At 42.2% G+C, this 19,727-nt stretch overlaps 1 protein-coding gene across 1 annotated transcript in view; it reads right to left on the bottom strand.

Annotated features, from left to right (window-relative positions):
• EDA (ectodysplasin A) overlaps positions 1–19,727 on the bottom strand; it is a 191,856-nt gene that overhangs the window by 10,190 nt on the left and 161,939 nt on the right. The window contains exons 3-4 of the mRNA XM_065411279.1: positions 6,616–6,645; positions 424–603 (exon numbers count right to left, since the gene is read on the bottom strand). Of these exons, the coding sequence (XP_065267351.1) occupies positions 424–603; positions 6,616–6,645 (210 nt within the window). The remainder of the gene's footprint in view (positions 1–423; positions 604–6,615; positions 6,646–19,727) is intronic.

The raw sequence follows: 19,727 nt of genomic DNA, 5'->3' as shown, positions 1-19,727 counted from the left end.
GGGCAGGGATCAGGTCTTATTTGTCTGTGAAAGGCCAGGCTTATCTATGCACTGCACAGTACTAGTTAGTGGAGCAGCACTAGTTAGGCTAGCTGGGGCAGACATAGTAGCCCATCTCCAACCTGTCCCGCTGAGCTGGTAAGGACAAAGAGGGTTTTTAATCTCTTTTTTCTCCCTCTCCAGTTCTAGTTAGGAGTACTAGTGTCTGCATCCTGATGAGAGATTGTACATGGCACTTAGAAAATGAACCTTCTAATACTGTTATAATAACAGTGCAGCCCCACTGCCTCAGGTTAGAACTGAAGGAGAGGTCTCTGGGTAGGTTCTATTCAGTTTTTATGCCACTCCCATCACCATGGTATTTCCCCTCATCACTGTGGTCTGCAAAGCATCTGTCCAATTAGGATTGAAATAAACACCTACCTGAAGGGCCCTGAAGCCCAGGTGGTCCCTGGGGTCCAGGAGGACCAGGAGGACCAGGAGGTCCCATTACAGTTGTGCCTGGAATTCCAGGGATCCCTGGGATTCCTGGGGGGCCCTGGGGTCCAGGAGGTCCTGGTGGCCCTTGAGGACCATTGGGTCCTGGAGGACCAGCCTTTTTACCTGAAAAACACAAGATAGTGTGTTAGGCCCTCTGCCTACTGAGCATGGCACTAAAAAGCTCTGAGTTGGCTTCCCTGTACCCTCCCATAAGAGAACAGCAGGTAGCTTCCTAGTGAGTGAGAAAAAGGAAGAGCCAGGATCATGTTCTCACATTCTATTCCAGCAGTCAGCCATGTTGGAGCTGGTGAGAGATAAGCTAAAAGCATGATCAAACAGCTAGCTCAGATTTTGTGATTCAGCCCAGAATGTGATGTTATGGTGTGAGACAATCTGGATCGGATGACAGATAGTGACCAATGGTTGGCCTTTTTATCAGGTGATTGCACTAGCCCTTGTTGGGTAGAACAAGGTGGGTTCAGCAGGGCTTACCATATGAAGAGAGAAACTGAACATGAAGGGAGCAGGTCCCTTATCGAACAAATTCCTTGAGATGTATATAAATATTTTTAATTAGGACTAAACATTCTACAAGGCTATTCTGTAATCTAGACTGAAGAGGAGAGAGGGAATCTATTGTCCTGGAGCAAGAATCCTCAGACAAACATGGAGCTGAACCTTCTATCATAAAGATCCAGTTCATCTGCCTGCTTGGAAATCCTGTTGTATTGTGTTCATATGTGGGACATGCACTGAGCATGAAATTTGGGTGCTCTAGATTTGCAGATTTGCTCTGGAAAGGCAGGCTGGTTGACTAGGGTACATTTGGAAAAAATATAGAGGCTTCAAAATACTTCCTTGAAGAACATGGTCCAAATAGCCCATCCACAGTCTGGGGGCACTGCATGGAGAAGAAGCTCCTTTGATCATTTAGGGATAAGAGAACAGAGAGTACTGGCTGGGCTCTCCAAGCACCCCCTGAACCTAAGTGGGCCACTTCCCCCCATAATAACAGCCTTCTCCTGATGCCTGCTAATGTAGTTAGTCCTATAGCTCAAGACCTGCTAAGGGCTCATCTAGATTTATACCCCCCAAGATTGTGTGTGTGTGTGTGGTGGTTGTTACAGTTGTACATAATATAACTTGTGTTTGTTTTTTTTAAAACATAGGAAATTACATTGCCCATTGAACCTTAATGCAGTCTCTTTGTGCACATGTAGAGGTGACTGAACTCAAAATTTCCAATCTGAGGGAAATTAAGAGATTTCAAAATTTGGTTTTGTCCCAAATCAGGACAAAAAGTCAAAATCTCAAAATTTTTCGTGAAACAAAATATTCTTAAAATAGCTTGTTTCAATAAGGTCAAAACATTTTGATGATAAAATTATAACATGAAAGTCAAAATTAAACATTTAGATAATTTCCTATGAAAATTCTGATTAAAATTCTGTGAAATGTTTCAATTTAATCAAATCAGTATTTTCCGGTAGACAACTTCTGTCACGAAATTTTTGACCAGCTCTATTTTTCCCCACAGGACCTATGTCTCATTCACTGCACAAGCTGGACGTGCTCTGGGGATGAATCAGAATTGTGTGATGAACGAGGCTGACTGTAGGTTCCTGCTTCATTTGTTGCAGAAGATGAGGGTGTGCAGTGAATAAGGTAGGGGATTGGAAGGAGAGAGGAGATGGTCTTGTGATTAAGGCAGGTGAATGCCAAACAAACTAAATTCCATCCACAGTCTTCCTATGTGACACTGAGTAAGTCACTTAAACCAAAAGTCTGGCATGTGGCTGCTAGTTAGTTGCATATCCCTCATTTTCTGAGTGTCCAACTTGAGACATCTGGGGGCTTGATGTACAGAAAAATGGAACACACACAATTACAAGTCAAGTCAACAGGAGCTATGGATACTCAATAACTCTTCCAGTAAGGTAGTGTGGTCTATAGGAAGGAGCAGCGGGTTGGGAATCAAGCTAGCCTGAGTTCTAATCCTTGCTCTACCACTGATTCACTGTGTGGCCTCAGGTAAGTCTTTTCCCCCTCAGTTTCCCCATCTATAAAATAGGGATAATAATGCTCTCTAATACTGTACTGGAGATAAATTCATGAATGTTTGCCAGGCATTCAGATACTATTGTAATAAGTGCTTTAGAAAAAAGACTGAGGCAATGAATAATTTAGTATTAGTTGCAGGCTTTGGAAGATGTGCAGTAAACAAGGCAGGGGCTACTAGCAGCATGATGAGGATACCAATATTGAACAGCTGTCTCATTCCCTGAGCACTGTCCAGCCTGCACATTGGATGAGGCAGTGATTGCAATAAAATAAAAAGGGAATAAGTAAAAAACATCATAATGCATATGTACAAGGGGACCTAACTATGGCTGTCTGTGCAACTTTAATTCTGGCATTTCCTAACTTTTCAGAGTTTGATGTAAACAATTTTCTTTTAATGAAGTTTAAAAAAAAAAATTATATTTTTATAGCAACTCTTATTTTAAAGAGTGTTACAAGCTTATAGGAATCTCTTTACCCACCAAGGAAATGCAGCCATCTCTGGGATAGAATATAAACAACTGTTAATCAGACCACAACAGTAGTTTAGGACAGGAAATAAAGACTACTAGAATTGTTTCTAAGGAAGTTACTGCACTTCTGTCTATCTATGTCATGGTGCAAAATTAAATAATCTCATTATTTTTGGTGAGCACAAAGTTGGAAGGGCTTCCCCCCTTTGGTATGTTCTAATCACACACCACTGCCTAGCAGTTAACAAGGATGCCTAGAATCAGAGCTGCTGTGCTATCTACCTACAACTGATCACACTGCCTTTCCTGAGTTGTTTGATGGAACATGCAGGTTTTTTTCTTTCATTAGGTGGCGCAAAAGTTCATTTCTTGTCTCTATCTGAAATGGAAGTTAGACAGTCACCACTCCTTGTACATGTTAGTATACAGAACTGAGAGCTGACTACTTTTATGAAATACTAGAATTCTCTCATTCTCTCCCCCATGTTCCCTGGGCCTGCTCTTGTATTTTGAGTTATAAGAAAATTAAAAACTAGACTGTAGTATTTTTAAAGCAGAAATTTGATTTAAATTATTTTATGAAAAGGTACATGTCTTAGGAGGGTGGGCAGAAGTTGTAAAAGCAGACAAAGTATATTGTTGGTAGTATTTCTGTCCCAATTAGCATGCATGCCTCTTCCAATCTGAGCTGGCAGGTGGTTGAGTACTCTTTCAATCCCCAAGCTCTCCTCCCCTATAGGATAATTACACATTTTTGAAATTATCACCTTGAATCAAAATTCAAATCCTTACACATCTCCCGTAACGCATTTTTATTAAATTCCTTTGATTTATATCATTCTCTATCCTAGACTACCTTAATACAGGATCAAATGTGCACTTACGCCAGATTCACTGCTGTCTGTCCTTGCTCTGCCTTGGGAATCAAGATGGAATACACATTACAGCTGTTTTAACTAAATCCTGCCCCATAGGGCAATTTTGCTACTTCAGGTGTAAAACAATTACCTGTAATTCTGATGCAGCACATGAGCACATGGTGCATCAAGTTATTTAAATGAATTTTCCACTATGCAGTGAATCTTACTTGCTAACCTACAAAGTAGAAACAGAGCTGTACAGTAAATTGTGAGGACTCTTGATTCAGCCTCTAGTGAGGTGATCATTCCAGAGCTGAAGAGATGTATAAGAATTGCTGCATCTGGAAGATGGGCAAGAACTTTCTTCAAATTTGGTAAAAAGTGCAAGCAGGCAACTTGTGGGGGGTGATGAGGTACTTAGTTGCTCTATCTCCACCACAAAACATGTTACATAAATCACTTTCTTGGGCAGCATTCCACCCATACTTGAAACCCTTTGCCCACAGGAAATGAGCCAGAGTTACTGAGAAAGAGTGAGCGAGCATGAACGCATGTATGCTTGAAACTGTGCATATAAAACAAGGGAAGAAATCACAACATGGAAATGTGTTGGCGTATCCTCTCAAAAAACTCCTGAAAGTATTCAGTATTTGACTGTGAGCCAAAAGAGAAAGCTGATACTTATGGTTAGTAGATGGCATCTGCATGGCTCCTGCGTAGCAGACGATGCCTTGCCTAGAGTTGCCACATACCATAAATCTAGCTAGATTTCACAGGGTCCTCAGGCGATCACCAACACCGCCACAGAAGAGCTTTATAGAGCGTGCTTTGATTATCTGATTCCCAGCTTGCCAACTCTGTCTTCAGGCAGTATGCAGACACTTCCTTTCTTAAAAGCAGGGGGAATGGAGACTTTTTCTGTTTTAGGTCATGCCAACCAACGAACAATCACTGTTTTTGCAAAATATGGCAGCACCACAGAAACTGAAAAATATTGATTAATACAGCACTACCATTTTTTCCTCTGCTGCGCCAAAGCAGTTAAAATGTCATAATTATCTCTTCCTATGAGGCCTCTAGTTCTACTGATCCTACATGAGAGGGATTAAGTTTTCAGATTTTTTTTAAAAACTAGGTCTTTAGAAAATATAATATTTAGGGCGCCTTTCCTAGAAAACATAGACAGAGTTCTCAACTGTAGCCAGCATCAGCCACAGTTTCAGATTGTTTGTCCACAATGACAGGGGGGCGGAGCCTTGTGGCGGGTGGCCAGCCCCATACTGGGAAGAGGCTGGCGCTGCCCTGAGCCTCAGGCAGGCATGAAGCGGTGCCACAGGGAATCCGGGACAAATGCTTTCCCAAAGTCATTCAGCCCGGGACTGGGACTTGAAATGTACATTTTGAGACTGTCCCACCCAATTAGGGATGGGTGGTCTCCCTATTTTAAGCACATGCTTACCTCAGTTCTTATTCAGCAAACACTTACACATATGTTTAACATTAAGGACACATATAAGTTCTTTGGTGAACAGGGAAGGACTTAAGCATATGCTTAATTTAAATCCATGAATAATGCTTTGCTGAATCATATCCTAGATCAGTACTGCACTCTCTTTGAAGCATGTGGGCTACATCTGGAGGAACGCAAGCACTGCACACAGCAATTTTTTTTCAAACTTACAATGTTCTGTAAATGTACACAAGAGTTTACAGAATACATAAAAAGGATACTTCAAGGGTTGCAAAGGAAAGAGTAACAGTAGGTAGGCTGCAAAGAGTCCTGTGGCACCTTATAGACTAACAGACATATAGGAGCATGAGCTTTCGTGGGTGAATACCCACTTCTTCAGATGCCGAAGTAGGTAGGCTGGCACTGCTTCTTTGAAACCAGTTTCCTGACATCAGACCTTTGAGAGGGAGTCTGGTAGGCAACTGAGGTGTTTTGATTTGTTAGATTCCTAACAAAAAGTCTGTGCAGAAACATAAATACTTCAAAAGAGGGCTGCAAAATAGCAGCTCTCAGGTACTATATACCACTGCAGCTCAACTGGGCTAACATGCTAAATTACCTAATTAATATAAAATAAACTCTTTAATAAGCACTTTTAAAATATATTACTGAACATTTTGAACAGCTTGAAGGATGTGGTATTAGAGTCTGATCCAAAGCCCTGAAGTCAATGGACTTTGGCTCATATCACTAAAGACATGCTTGCTAAAAAGTTAGGCTTATTGCCAACTAAACTTTAAGAATCAGAGATTATCCTGAAAATCATTTTAGTGAAAATGACATGATGAAGGACAAGCAACCAATGACAGGTTGGCCCATGACCCAGCCAACTGCATTTACAAATATGAAAGCTTGGGAATTATTTGTATACTATGCAGCTAATTACAACTCCATCCCCTACACTGCCTCCTCTGAATACTGATGTGCCAGCTTTTAAGGGGGAAATTAGTAAATGTCTATCTTTCTAAACATGAACCTGCTCAATGATGCAATCACTACAACAGAAGTGGAAAATTATATATATATATATATATATATATATATACACACATACATACATACATATATATGTATGTATGAGGCAAAGTATACCTAGACTGATAAGAGTAAAAATGCCACTTGTCCGGTATTCATATTCATCAGAGAAAGTTCACAGCCAAAAGTAGCTTCTCATTTGCTAGAGAGAAGTCATTGCAGTGAGCAAGTAAATTAAATTAGATTTTTAACTTACCCTTTTTCTTGTTTTTAACTGAACTTGGACCTACAAAGAGAAAAGAAAGATACTGAAATTCACAGTAAGCATTCCCTCTATAACAAAAAAACAAGGAAGGTGGCTGGAATGTGATTCAGCGCAAAAACAAAATAGCAAGGTAAGCCAATGCTGTGGAAAGCATAGGCCTATGATCAAATGATCTGTTAGACCCAGGCACTTATGTGAAATCTTCCTACTGCGTTGCCTTCTCTCAAACTGATGATCTGTAAACTATGATGGTTGATATCAGAACTCAGTATAGTGAATTTTGGTGAAACTTTCTAACAGAATTTCTCTTTTCCTTTTACCATCTGTTTCTGGACTACAGCAATTCTATGATGGAAAATACTTTTCATCCCTTGAGTCATGGTTCTATTAACACATATAGACAAATTTTCACCTCAACCTCTAAACTGCCCACAATTTTGCACATAGGTTTTGATCATGCTTCTCCATGTGCATGCAAAAATTTGGTACACTTCAACTGTTGGAGTTTGGTTGAAGCTCTTTAAAAAATGTGACAGATAAGAAGTTTAATTTTTAAGTGCTCCCTCTCAGAATGAATTTGGTCATCACTATAACTGCATAGTCATAATGTATTCATTTATGACCCATGTGCGTGACATATGAATTTCCATTTTAATTTAATTTAACGTAATGGACACTTAAAGGGAGTGTCAACATTTTCAGCTGTCAGTAAGATCATAGGATTAATTTCTCACGAATGACTTTGTAAAGAAAACAACCCTAAGAACTCCTTTGAACTTATACGTTCAAGAACTTTCACCTAGTCAGGTATGTAAGTGTTGGCCTGATTCTTAAACACCATCTTGCACTCCACAGACTTCACATTCCCGGCCTCACCTACTCTTCCCCACATCCCTTGTTTCTAAACATTTGAGGAGTTCCAATAATAGTTTCCCCATTGTGCAGACAGGTTGAACCTTCTTTAGAGCTAAGTAATTAAAACCATATTCCCCTCCCAGCCAGTGTCAAACCCGTCACAAAACGCTCCACTAAAAGCTTGGTTTACTATATTCACTTTTGCCAAAGGGAAACCAGAGCTAGCGCTTTGCAAGCTTTGAGAAACCATATTGCTCTGAGAAACTCCAATGAAAAGCTTTTTTGCTAAGCTCTTTATTAGATTTTCCAGCACCTGTAGAGAAACCAGTGATCTAATGTAGCTAAGTCTTTTTGTACATTGGTGTGCTTTCACCTGCTGCTCTGAAAGATGAAGGAATTTTGTCTATTATAAATTACTGAAGCAGTGGCTTCCAGACTGTTGTCTGTGGAATATTTGATATCTGTGAAAAAATGGCTGGTCACATGGTGCTTGGTCTCCTCCTTGTTTCCAGCTGCTATTATGCAATAAAAAATGCTGAAAATGCATATATAATTTCCTAATATTACTTGTTCATGTCAGTAATTGTACTTTCCACAGGGAAGTTATGTGATTGACAGTGTGAGTGAAGATGGCCCGTGTAATCGCAAAATGGACGGTGTACATGAGAAACTCTATTAAGATGTGGCCCAACCGTATTAAAGAAACCCCTGCCATGAACAGCGAGGAGGAGGAGGAGGAGGAGAAAGGAAATGTGGGGTGGGGACAGGAGAGAGAGTACAGCTATGCCATGAACCAGGACCTGTTTAAGACTCCACTGTAGTCTAGTCAGTGCTGCCAATGGATGAGCCAGATGAATGGGGAAGCAACCTTGGGTAAATGTTTGCACGTATTTTTCCTTACAACTTTTAAATGTGAAGATGGCACCCAGCCCACCCCCAAGTTAGCAGGACACGGGTATTGACTTTTCATTGTTTTACTAATACAATTAGAGGCAATGGTACAACAAACAGGTAGAGGAGCTTGGAAGCAGGCATGATGCTGCTAAGGTAGTTTATCTGCAATATCCGCCATCTGCCAATAGATCAAAAAGTCATATTTGGTCATAAGCGCTAGGTAGTTTGAGATACGAAACTGGAGACTGGCTGAGGAAAAGACTCCAGCTCCAAAGGTACTATCAGTTCCTTAGGGTATCTAAATTCTTGCGGTATTGATGGGTATCAAAGATAGGGTCAATTGAGAACCTGTGGAGGACAGTTTTGGTACCAATGCAGCTGGTACTGAGCACTTGGCATGGGAGTGAGTTGGCTGTGATCCCATCTGTACCATAAGTCTTTGGTATTGTTGACTTTCGTGTTACTGTTACGGAGTGTTGTTCGGGAATGGCCTTAGACCTCTTCCCAACAGTGTCTCTGATGCTCTGGGTACAGGTACCCGAATTTGGTACCAAGTCTGTCATAGATGACTGGCTCCTCTTCACTGTGGCAGTACCAACATCACTCGGAGCCTGCATGGAACTCCCCTTGGGACCTGAGGTCTATGTAGCCTTCTTGTGCTTTGGCAACTTCTTGAGGATGTACTCCTTACCTCATTTTCCTTAGAGGAAGATGTTGTTGAGGACTTCAGTACCATAGATGTACTCGATCCTGCAGTATTCCCTAGATCTCTAGCGGTTGCCGGTGACTGAGATTTTGACATGGACGGGGCACTAGTGGTACTGGGAGATCAATGTAGAGGGGCTTCTCTGCCCCTGGATCCGAAGTGGATTGTAAAGCTTACGCCATCTTCCTATTTTTCTGAGATCTACCCTTGAAGGACACGTAGATGTTGCACTTACTGGGGATACAAGTATCACCCAAACAGCGGAAGCACTTGGAATGCCAGTCACTGATTGGAATAGCCTCATGGCAGGAAAGGCACTGGGAAGCCTGGCATTCCTGGGTCAAATAACAAAAAAAATCTCTAGAAAGGGAAGCTTGTAACAACTATCTAACTTTTTTTTTATGGATAAAATTTGTTTTCTGTTTTCTTTTTAAGAAAAAGGGGGGGGGGGGGAAAGACCAAAGGGAACACCTTTTCCAACAACTATAAACTCTATAAGGTAACTAACTATATGCTAACTAACATACATTGCTGAAATATTAGAGAGAACAGGTCTGCGGAGATTCCGTCTCAGGCTGAAGGTGGTTGAGAAGGAACTGTGGGTGGTTAGCCCATGCAGCTCTATATAGCCTCAGCGCAGGGCATGAGGATGTGTGGGGTGGATGTGTGGAATGGAAGGGCATCGCTACCAAAAATCTCCGATCAAAGTTGCAGGCAACCCTGACGTGGAGCACCCACAGGGACACTACTCAAAGAACTCTGGTTCAGTGAAACACACAATGTATTAATTACAAATGTACAGTGAATACTGCATAATTCCCAAAGTCCCCAAAACTGCAGGGCTAGAGCACAGTCCAACACAACAGATTACTGTGGCTGACCATTAAAATGCTCTTTCAAGGCCTCCTTTAACTGCATAGCTCCATGCTGAGCTCTTGTAATGGCCCTTGTGTCTGGCTGCTTACAGTCAGCAAACATAAGAACATAAAATTAAGAACAGAGAAGGGGAACAAAAATGATTAGGGGTATGAAACAGCTTCCATAGAAGGAGCAATTAAAAAGACAGACTATTCAGCTTGGTAAAGAAACGACTGAAGGGGGACATGATAGAGGTCTATAAAATCATGAATGGTATGGAGAAAGTGAGTGTTATTTATCCCTTCACAGAATACATGAACCAGGGGACATCCAATGAAATTAATAGGCAGCAGGCTTAAAATAAAGATAAGGAAGTATTTCTTCGCACAATGCACGGTCAACCTTTGAAACTGATTGCCAGGGGATGTTGTGAAGGCCAAAAGTATAACTGGGTTAAAAAAAAAAAAAGTATTACATAAGTTCATGGAAGATAGGTCCATCAATGGTTATCAGCCACGATGGTCAGGGCTGTAACCACATGGTATGGGTGTTTCTTAACTTCTAACTGCTAGAAGTTGGGACTAAACGACAGGGGACAGGTCACTCGATAAATTGCCGTGTTCTGTTCATTCCCTCTGAAGCATATGGCATTGGCCACTATAGGAAGACAAGATACTGGGCTAGAGGAACCACTGGTCTGACCCAGTATGGTGATTCTTATAATTCAGTCTGCACCTGCTGAGTTGGTAATTGAATCCTTGCTTGGTGCTGTCAAGGTGGCTGGTGTATTGCTTCATCATCCAGGGGAACAAGAGATAGGCAGAGTCCACCAGAATCATTACTGGCATTTTAATATCGCAAGGGGTAATCTGCCCATGTCTACTATGTATGTTTACTAGTGAAGAGGAACTCCACTGGTCTGGAGTTTTGTGGATGTTTATGAAGAGGATTTATCACAGCCCTTAAAAGAAGCCCAATGGCAAAGCATTTTATGGAATGTTAAAAATGCCTCTGTGGATCTCAGGCTATGCTTGTTACAGAAAATATGCTATTCAAAATGTCACAGAGCTTATGCAAGATGGGGGCCTTGCCCTCTCCACATGCAATGGAACTGTCCAGCAATCAGGCAGCTGCGGAAATAGGTGGACACTAGAGTGAAAATACTGCTTGGCTTCAGCAACCAAACCTCAACTGAAAATTATATCCTAGGTTATATACCTACAATGCTGGGTTTAACTCCACCACAAAGACTGAAGGCCACAATGATTACCAAGTGCATGGTTTTACAAAAATGGAGGAGTAGGCTTGTGCCCAGAATAGAGTACTGGTATTTGGACCTATCTAAGTTAGCAGCAAAAAAGAATAGCTTATAGACGAAGAGAACAATTATATGAATTCAAAGAAATTTGGACCTCGTTTCTTGATACATTTGGATAAAGAATGCCGAGATAGCTCAAATAATGCCACTTCCACTTGACCTCTATGCTTTTTCTTTCCCTCTTCCCACACCCCATCCCCTCTTCCTTCTTTTTTGCGTGTGTCTGTTTTTTGTTAACTCCCATCCTAACATATTATGGCTGTGTAATACTGTCTACACCTCTACCCCACTATAACGCGACCCGATATAACATGTGTTCGCATATAGCGCGGTAGCAGCGGGGCTCCGGCGGCGCTTTAAAGGATCCGGGTCTCCGGCTGCTGCGGGGAGCCCCAGGCCCTTTAAATCACCGCTGGAGCCCTGCCACTGCTACCCCGGGGCTGTGGCAGCGGAGCTCGGCCAGCGATTTAAAGGGCCCGGGCTCCCCGCAGCGGCTGGAGCCCGGAGCTCTTTAAAGCACCGCTGGAGCCCTGCCGCTGCTACCCTGGGGCTGCGGCAGCGGGACTCCGCCGGCGATTTAAAGGGGCTGGGGCTCCCCGCGGCCGGAGCCCTGGGCTCTTTAAATCACCGCTGGAGCCCTGCCACCGCTACCCCGATATAACGGCGTTTCACCTATAACGTGGTAGGGATTTTGGCTCCCCACGACTGCGTTATATTGGGGTAGAGGTGTATTTTGTATTGCAGCTTTGACAAGTTGTAAAGTTGCACAACTGCATAATTTTACTTAATATTCTATGAAATGTGTGGTATTTGGTCACAGATACAAGCTGTGATAAATCCTCTTAAGGGCTGTGATAAATCCTCGTCATACACATCCACAAGGTAAACCATTTACCTTTTTTAATTTTTAATGTTTGCTTCTTGATGAAAATTAATAAAAATGTAATCACACAAAAACTATTGAGTTTTGACTCCCATAGCATAACTATATGACAAAATTAAATACTTAAATTCTCCTCCTTCATGCTCTGGGGATGAGACCTGAACCCCCATCCCTATTTCTCTGGAATAACACTATACATTTCCCTTCCTCCAGACTGAGACCTTGTATTTCAAGTCTTACTCCACAAAAACGTTTCCAGAAGTATTGGGATTATGATGGTGCTGGAAGATATGATGAACATTAATATAACAATTCACTAGGTGATTTTTAGGCACATATTGTATTGCAGGGGTCTCAAACATGCGGCCCGCGGAGTTATTTGCTGCGGCCCACCAAGCTCCCCGCCCCCCGGAGTTATTTCTTGTGGCCGCCAGGCTCCCCTCACCCGCCGCCCTCCCTCCCCCCGAGCGCGCCGTGTCCCCGCTCCTCTGCCTACCTCCAGGCGCTTCCCGCCGCCAAGCAGCTGTTTGGCAGCACTTAGCGCTTTCCAGGAGGGAGGGGGGAGCAGCAGGGAGCTGCGCGCTCAGGGGAGGAGGCGGAGAAGAGGTGGGGCAGGGGCGGGGATTTGGGGAAGGGGGCGGAGTTGGGGTGGGGACTTTGGGGAAGGGGTTGGAATGGGGGCGGGGAGGGGTGGGAAGAGGCAGGGCAGTGGCAGGGCCTCATGGAAGAGGTGGAGTGGGGGCGGGGCCGGGGGCAGATGGGAGGGAGACTTTTGTATCTTTATATGAAAAGGTGTCAGTGATGCAGCCCTTGGGCCAATGTACTAGTCCTCATGAGGCGCTCATGGTGATTTGAGTTTGAGATCCCTGTTGTATTGTGTTCAGACACAGCAGTGACAGACATGGTATAGAAGCCTATTTAGTTTAGCAGTCTCCATCATGTGGGCAGAGTGAAAGTAATATTATTCTTTCTATAACCAGTCTTAAGCAACAAAGAGGAAAGATACAGCACTACGAAACTGGATACACTAATGAAGTGCCCTGTTAAGGAGAAGTTCAATATAACTGACCTCTACTGAAAGATACTATAGACCTGTCTATAGCCTCTTAAACTATCACCTATAGAGCTTGATAATGTGACCGTGCTCATATACATCATGTTAGGTTTTAAATCTTTAGAACCAGTGATGAAACTCTGGGGAAAATGGTAGCTTAGAGCAGTGGTTCTCAACCTTTCCAGACTACTGTACTCCTTTTCAGGAGTTTGATTTGTCTTGCACACCCCCAAGTTTCACCTCACTTAAAAACTACTTGCTTACAAAATCAGACATAAAAATACAAAGAAGTGTCAAACCACATTACTAAAAAATTGCTTACTTTATCATTTTTACCATATAATTTTAAAATAAATAAACTGGAATATAAATATTGTATGTACATTGCTGTGTATAGTATATAGAGCAGTATAAACAAGTCAGTGTCTGCATGAAATTTTAGTTTGTGCTGACTTTGCTAGTGCTTTTTATGTAGCCTGTTGTAAAACTAGGCAAATATCTAGATGAGTTGATATATCCCCTGGAAGACCTCTGAGTACCCCCAGGGGTACATGTACCCCTGGTTGAGATCCACTGGCTTAGAGGTGTCAATGCACTGACAAACAGAGCAGGGTTATTTCAGGCTTTTGCTTCTATATTGGGCCCCAGTGTGACCCTGTTGTCCTCTACGTGTTCAACTATATGAATTATAATACACAGTGAAAACCTGAGCCACTCACAAGACTGGGATTTGGAGCAGTTTAAGATCCAGTGCAAATTATGTGTATAACTGAATCAGAGATAGCAGGTAATGGGCAATACAGTTGAGGTCTGGTAAACTGGCACAGCTAGCCAGAAAGGCTTTGAACAAATGATGTAGAGCAGTGGTCTCCAAACTTTTTGATCGCGCACCCCCATCAGTAAAATTTTGTTGACCACGCACCCCCTGCCTCCCCAAGCAGGGGGAAAAAAAAAAGAAAAAGGCGCTCGGACTCCCGCCCGAACTACCGAAGCAAAAAAAAAAAAAGGAAAAGAAGAAAAGCCACCTGACCTGCCAAAGCAGCGCGCCTCCTGCCGCGCGCTCCGAAGGATCCTGCGTGCACCCCACTTTGGAGACCATTGATGTAGAGAACAGAAACCAGACACCAATACACACAAGTTATAGCCACAAGAGCAGCTATAACACTGCTTATTTTAGGTCTACACAGGGATAGAAGACCTGCAGCATGGCCCCGGCTGGCCTGAGTCAGCTGACTTGGGCTCGTGGGGATCAGGCAGAGGGGCTAAAAACCACTGTGTAGATGTTTGGGCTCAGGCTGGAGCCCGAGCTCTGGCTCCCTGTGAGGCTGGAGGGTCCCAGAGCTCGGGTTCCAGCCTAAGCCACAGTGCCTACACTGCACATTTTCCAGCCATGGAACCCAAGCCCTGCGAGCTTGAGTCTGCTGACCTTAGCATCCAGGCCCATCCAAATCGGGGCCGGAGCCCCCCAAATCCACAGGCTGGGACTCCCGACCCCGGCTCGATGTCTGTCAGCCCAGCCGCATCACCCTCCTGCTGGCGCTGTGCACCCCTGCCCCAGTCTCTGACCCCAGCAGTAGTCCAGTGGGGGGTGTGCCTCGTGGGAACTGGTCTGGGCGGGGTTAGTGCTGGAGCAGAAACCAGGGCAACAGCGCACGGCGCTGACAGGAGGGGGATGCAGCGGGGCTGACGGAGACCAAGCTGGGGTCAGGAGGGGCGGGCAGAGCTTGAGCCCTGGCAGGGCCCCCTTCCACCTCATGGTGGCTACTGAGCAGTAAGGGGGTGGGGGGGTATCCCTCCTGCCCCACTCCCCAGGACACCCGATCCCTCCTGCGCCCCTTCCCGTCACCCCACATCATTGCCCACCCACCCAAAAGCCAGAGCCAACTCAGTTTTCCTGTCCTAGCTATACCACTGAGTCAGGTAATATGCTCATTGAACCTATAGGCTCAACATATGCTCCTCCAGGCTCCAATTCACTAAGGTACGTAAGCAGGTGCCTGGACTTCAACGGGGCTCTTACATGATGCAGATTAACCATGTGCTAAGGTACTCTGCTGAATCAGGGCCATAACACTAATTATACTTTGCTAATGATAAAAGTTAAGGACTTTACTGAACAACTGTCTGGCTTCAGAACTTTCACAAGAGTTAAAGATTTGCAGATTATGCTATTTATTTAATTTCATTTCTTCCATAAAGAGACTCTCATGGTAATAGCAAGGTAAGTCCAACAAATTCTAAATAAGAACATAATAAAAATAAAACAAAACTGAGTTTTGAATGGAGAAAGAGAAGAGAAAAAGCTGGCAACACAAACAAAATGATTCCCTCAAAGAGCCCCTCACCTCGTTATCTCCATTCCTCTTTCTTGGGCAAAAAAGGAATAACATGGATAATAAACTGAAGTGCACTGAAGCCAAAAAAGAAAGGACAAGCAAACTTCATAGGTAAGTTCTTTCCAGAAAACTGGTTTGTCAGAGTCATTAACATTCCAGCAACAGGAGCATTTTTATCATAATTCAGGAATGCTTACGAAAGTAAAATGACATGTCAAATTAATACTATAGAATTACATTTAAAAGTGACACCACAATATCATTCAAGCTGGATTTCATCCCTCTTAATAATTATACTTGCATATGCTTTATTTTCCAACTTTTTGTTATTACAACAAATATATAATTAATTACCACCTTTCAACTGAAGGACATTTTCAGTTATGAACTCTCAAAATTAAGGGTTTTTGACAGTGTACTGATGACAATAAGTGTTAATGACAGCTTATTATGAATTTGAAGAAAAAGACAAGAGTAACATTTTCAAAAGCACCTATGTTTCATTGAGTTTCAGTGGAGGCTAGACTCTAAAGTAGAACCAGTTGCAAAACTTTTGTCTGAACATTCTTTCATTAGGAAAAAAAAAAAAAAAAAAGTCAATGATTTTGTTGTTGTTGCAGAATTGTATCAATTTTGACAAAAATTCCACGGGGGGGGGGGGAAATCACATCTAAACAAATCATTTTTAAGTGATGGAAAATTTCAAAATTTCATATTAGAATTTCGAAAATTCATTTTGCTTTTTAATTTTTATTACTTTTATTATTTTTACCTTATTTTATGAAGTCAGTAGTAATGGTGCATCATATGCACAACTCGTTCCAATTTGGAGTGATAAATTTTGAAGAGTTGACATTTCCCATTAAATGGAAATTCTGAGTTTTGTACAGCTCTACTTCTAAGGCACTTATGAAAATGGGACTTAAGCTCCTAAATGTGATCAACCTGAAGTCTAATCAAATTTAAAAAGTGAGTTAATAGCAGTTTCGGGTACTAAATTTGCCCTGTTAAGTTACATGAAATACCCACACACACCTGGAAATGTACTTGGTTAAACAGGGGAAACATTGTAACTGATCATAAGAAGTGTTGTCAAATACACGAAGTAAACATTGAGAAAACACAGTATTTTCTTTAATTTTTAGTTATAATTTGATTATTAAGGTGACAGTGTCCATTTAAAAGACACACTTACATGTGAATATCGATCACAATTTAGTGCTGTCTGACTGCAGGGATCTCCTTGTTCTCTTGTTAAACAAAGCCCAAGGGCTAACTGGCCAAATCCCAAAGAATCCTGATTTGAACAGCGATATAGTACTGAATTCTCCTCTAAACGGAGGTCATGTACTGGGAGAAATAAATACATCACTCAACAACAACTCTTTTGCACCCTTCTCATCTTCGGGAAAGGGAAGGAGGGAACAAATGAGTTGCACCTACAAGTTGTGGTGGGGAAAAGCCAGCACTTTTTCTACAATACTGGAAGTTACCCTAATTCGGCCAGCTGTAAAATGTTAACAATTCATGAGGCACCTACTCTGATTTCAAAACTCCATTGAATATAGTTTATACAAGCTTATTTTTCACTAATGCTTGGCCTAATATTTAGTAAAATCCTCTTCAGATACCAGATTTTAAAGAACATATTGCAACCTCCTTTTTAGTCACTGAACCCCAGTCTCTGTTACAGTGGTGGGGGGAAAGGAGTCACTTTCAGAAACTTGTAAATGCCTCCTTTGACATCACTGCTTGTCTGCTTATAAGCAGGTACATGCTTTGCTGGATTAGGGTCTTTGTGCTCTGCAGCTTGCTGAATTGAGCCATATATGAAGGGAACTATAGTATTTCTCTGAGGTGGAGAGAGGGAAAGGAAGCCATCTGGGGTCAGCAATGGTAGAACAAGCTGACTGGGGCACCTGGACAAAGGAATAAATAATAATAATAATTTTACCTCTGACAATGAAGAAAGCTGTGAGAAGAACCCCCAACAGTATCTGCTAGCTCCAAACCAAAATTTCACTGCAGAATAATTTCAGCTTTGGAAAAAAAATCCAATGGAAAACTGAAATTATTGCTCCCTGGCTGCTCACCTGACTTCTACCTCCCTTCAGCCTCTCTCCCAGAACTGGGGCTAGAGAGGCAGAGAACCCAGGCACTTAGCCTCCCTACCTCTCCCCAGCTCCGAACGTACTGAGCATCTCAGCTTTCTGCTTCTCTGGCCCTGGAGCTGGGAGGAGGCTGAACATCCCATACTCTGCTTCTCTGGCTGCTGGGCTGAAAGGCTCTAATCAATTTCACTTTTGAAATTAACAAGAGCCGTTTAGGCTGGCAGCTGGGAAGTCTCAAATTCTGTTTGGGTTTCCCTAATACAGAATTTTTCTTGTAATCCTGGCCGATAAAAAAAACGTTGTGTTTTTTATTTTTGTCCCAATTTGGGACCATTTTTTTTTCAAAACCACAAATTTTTTTGTGGAAAGGGCTTTTCATTTTCTGGCCAGCTCTAGCAATTTTACATACTAAAGATATTAAAACAAAGAATAAGATTTTCACTAACATTATAAAGCTGTCCAACAAATCATTCAGATCCAGGAGAAAGACACTTCACTACAGAAACATGAAAGGGTTCTGAAGAAACCAAAAGGTCAGGTATAGTGCAGACAGCTGCATTGCAAAATTTCCTCCATTGTCCCAGAGAGAAAAAGAGAGGGAGAGACAGAGGTGCGTGTCTACACTGTCCTGCAGCCTTCCCATTTTTTATTCTCTGAACTCCATAATTACACACACACACACACACACACACACACACACACACACACACACACACACACACACACACACACTATAGAATTAGCAATGACCATACCAGCTATCACTAAAGAGCCTAGCTATAGCATTCCGAGAAGCAAAGGAAGAGCTGGCAGAGAACATAATTGAAATTAAAAAAATCAGAATGGAATTTGAGTGTTGTGTATCTGTCTCTTCAGACTTTCGAGTCATGAGAGTTTATTTCATGTTATATATATATCACACCATTAGAACTATAAACAGAGTGAAAGTACAAATAACTGTGGTGAGCCAAACACATTTGAAATGGATGGAACCAATTAGCTTCAAAGACGAATGAGGGGAATGAGAACCACATGGGATGTCAATGTTCACAGTCTATATTACAACACGCACATCTGTTCCAAGCACGGCAGAGAGAGATGCTGGGGCTGTGCAAGTGGATCTTTCCACAAACACAAAAATACTTCTGACATGAAAAAAATACATTATTATTAGCTTTGGGAGCTTCTGAGTCTCTGGGGTTTGCATCTGTTCATCTCCAGCAGGAGAAGTTGGATATTTCAGCTGGTGCAATCATATAGTCATGAGACTCCTCCGGTACAACATAAGACAGTCCTTTGTCTAAACTTCCATCTTTGCTCAACATTGTAACTTTTCTGATCTTTCAAAAGTTACAAGAAAATGCTGATATTCTTTCCTTTTACTCGGGATGGGAAGAAAAGGCCCACTGTAGTGTCAGACATTTTTAAAGTTCTGTTCTACTCTGAAAAGTAGCAAGGTACCAGGCTTGAACATTTCACATTATATCTACTAGTCCAAAGATTAATCCTTTTAACCATGGTGAAAAAGATCTGTGCTCTCACACCTTTCCAAAGCCACATTCCGCTGTTTAAAGAACAAAAACAGCTGTGTACATTTATTGTGTATTGTATCTAACATTTTGTATCAGCTTATTTAATATACTTAAAATTTAACTTACTCCCAGAGCTGGTTGAATAGCAGGAAAATATATTTGTCAAATATATTATTTGACAATTTTCACTAATATTTATCAGTGACTTATATTTGACTAGTTATAGATCTGGTTGAATACCTTAAAAAAAATATTAGTTCTTCCAATCAATCAGTCAAATAAAAGGGTGGGAAGTGTTAAGGTGTTTTGACTTATGTGCATTGACTTTACATCTTTTCACTTTAACTTTGCTGAGTGTCCCTCTGTAGACAATCCCTAAGAGCTGCAGCACAGAACTTTTGGCCCAGAAGGAGAAGAGGGAAGTTAAGTTGGCTTTGTACCTTCCCAGCGAACCTTTGTACCCTCCTAGTCCTGGGCTGCTCTCGGAGCTGGAGATGCCTCAGCATAACTTTAGGCAGTCCTAAGGACCTGTCCAAGTTAGGGTAGCCTCCCTGGG

The sequence above is a fragment of the Emys orbicularis genome, chromosome 9, assembly GCF_028017835.1.
Source record: "Emys orbicularis isolate rEmyOrb1 chromosome 9, rEmyOrb1.hap1, whole genome shotgun sequence".
Lineage (NCBI taxonomy): Eukaryota > Metazoa > Chordata > Testudines > Emydidae > Emys > Emys orbicularis.
Note: the sequence above shows the minus strand (reverse complement) of the source record. Positions and strands in the feature narration are given on the sequence as shown.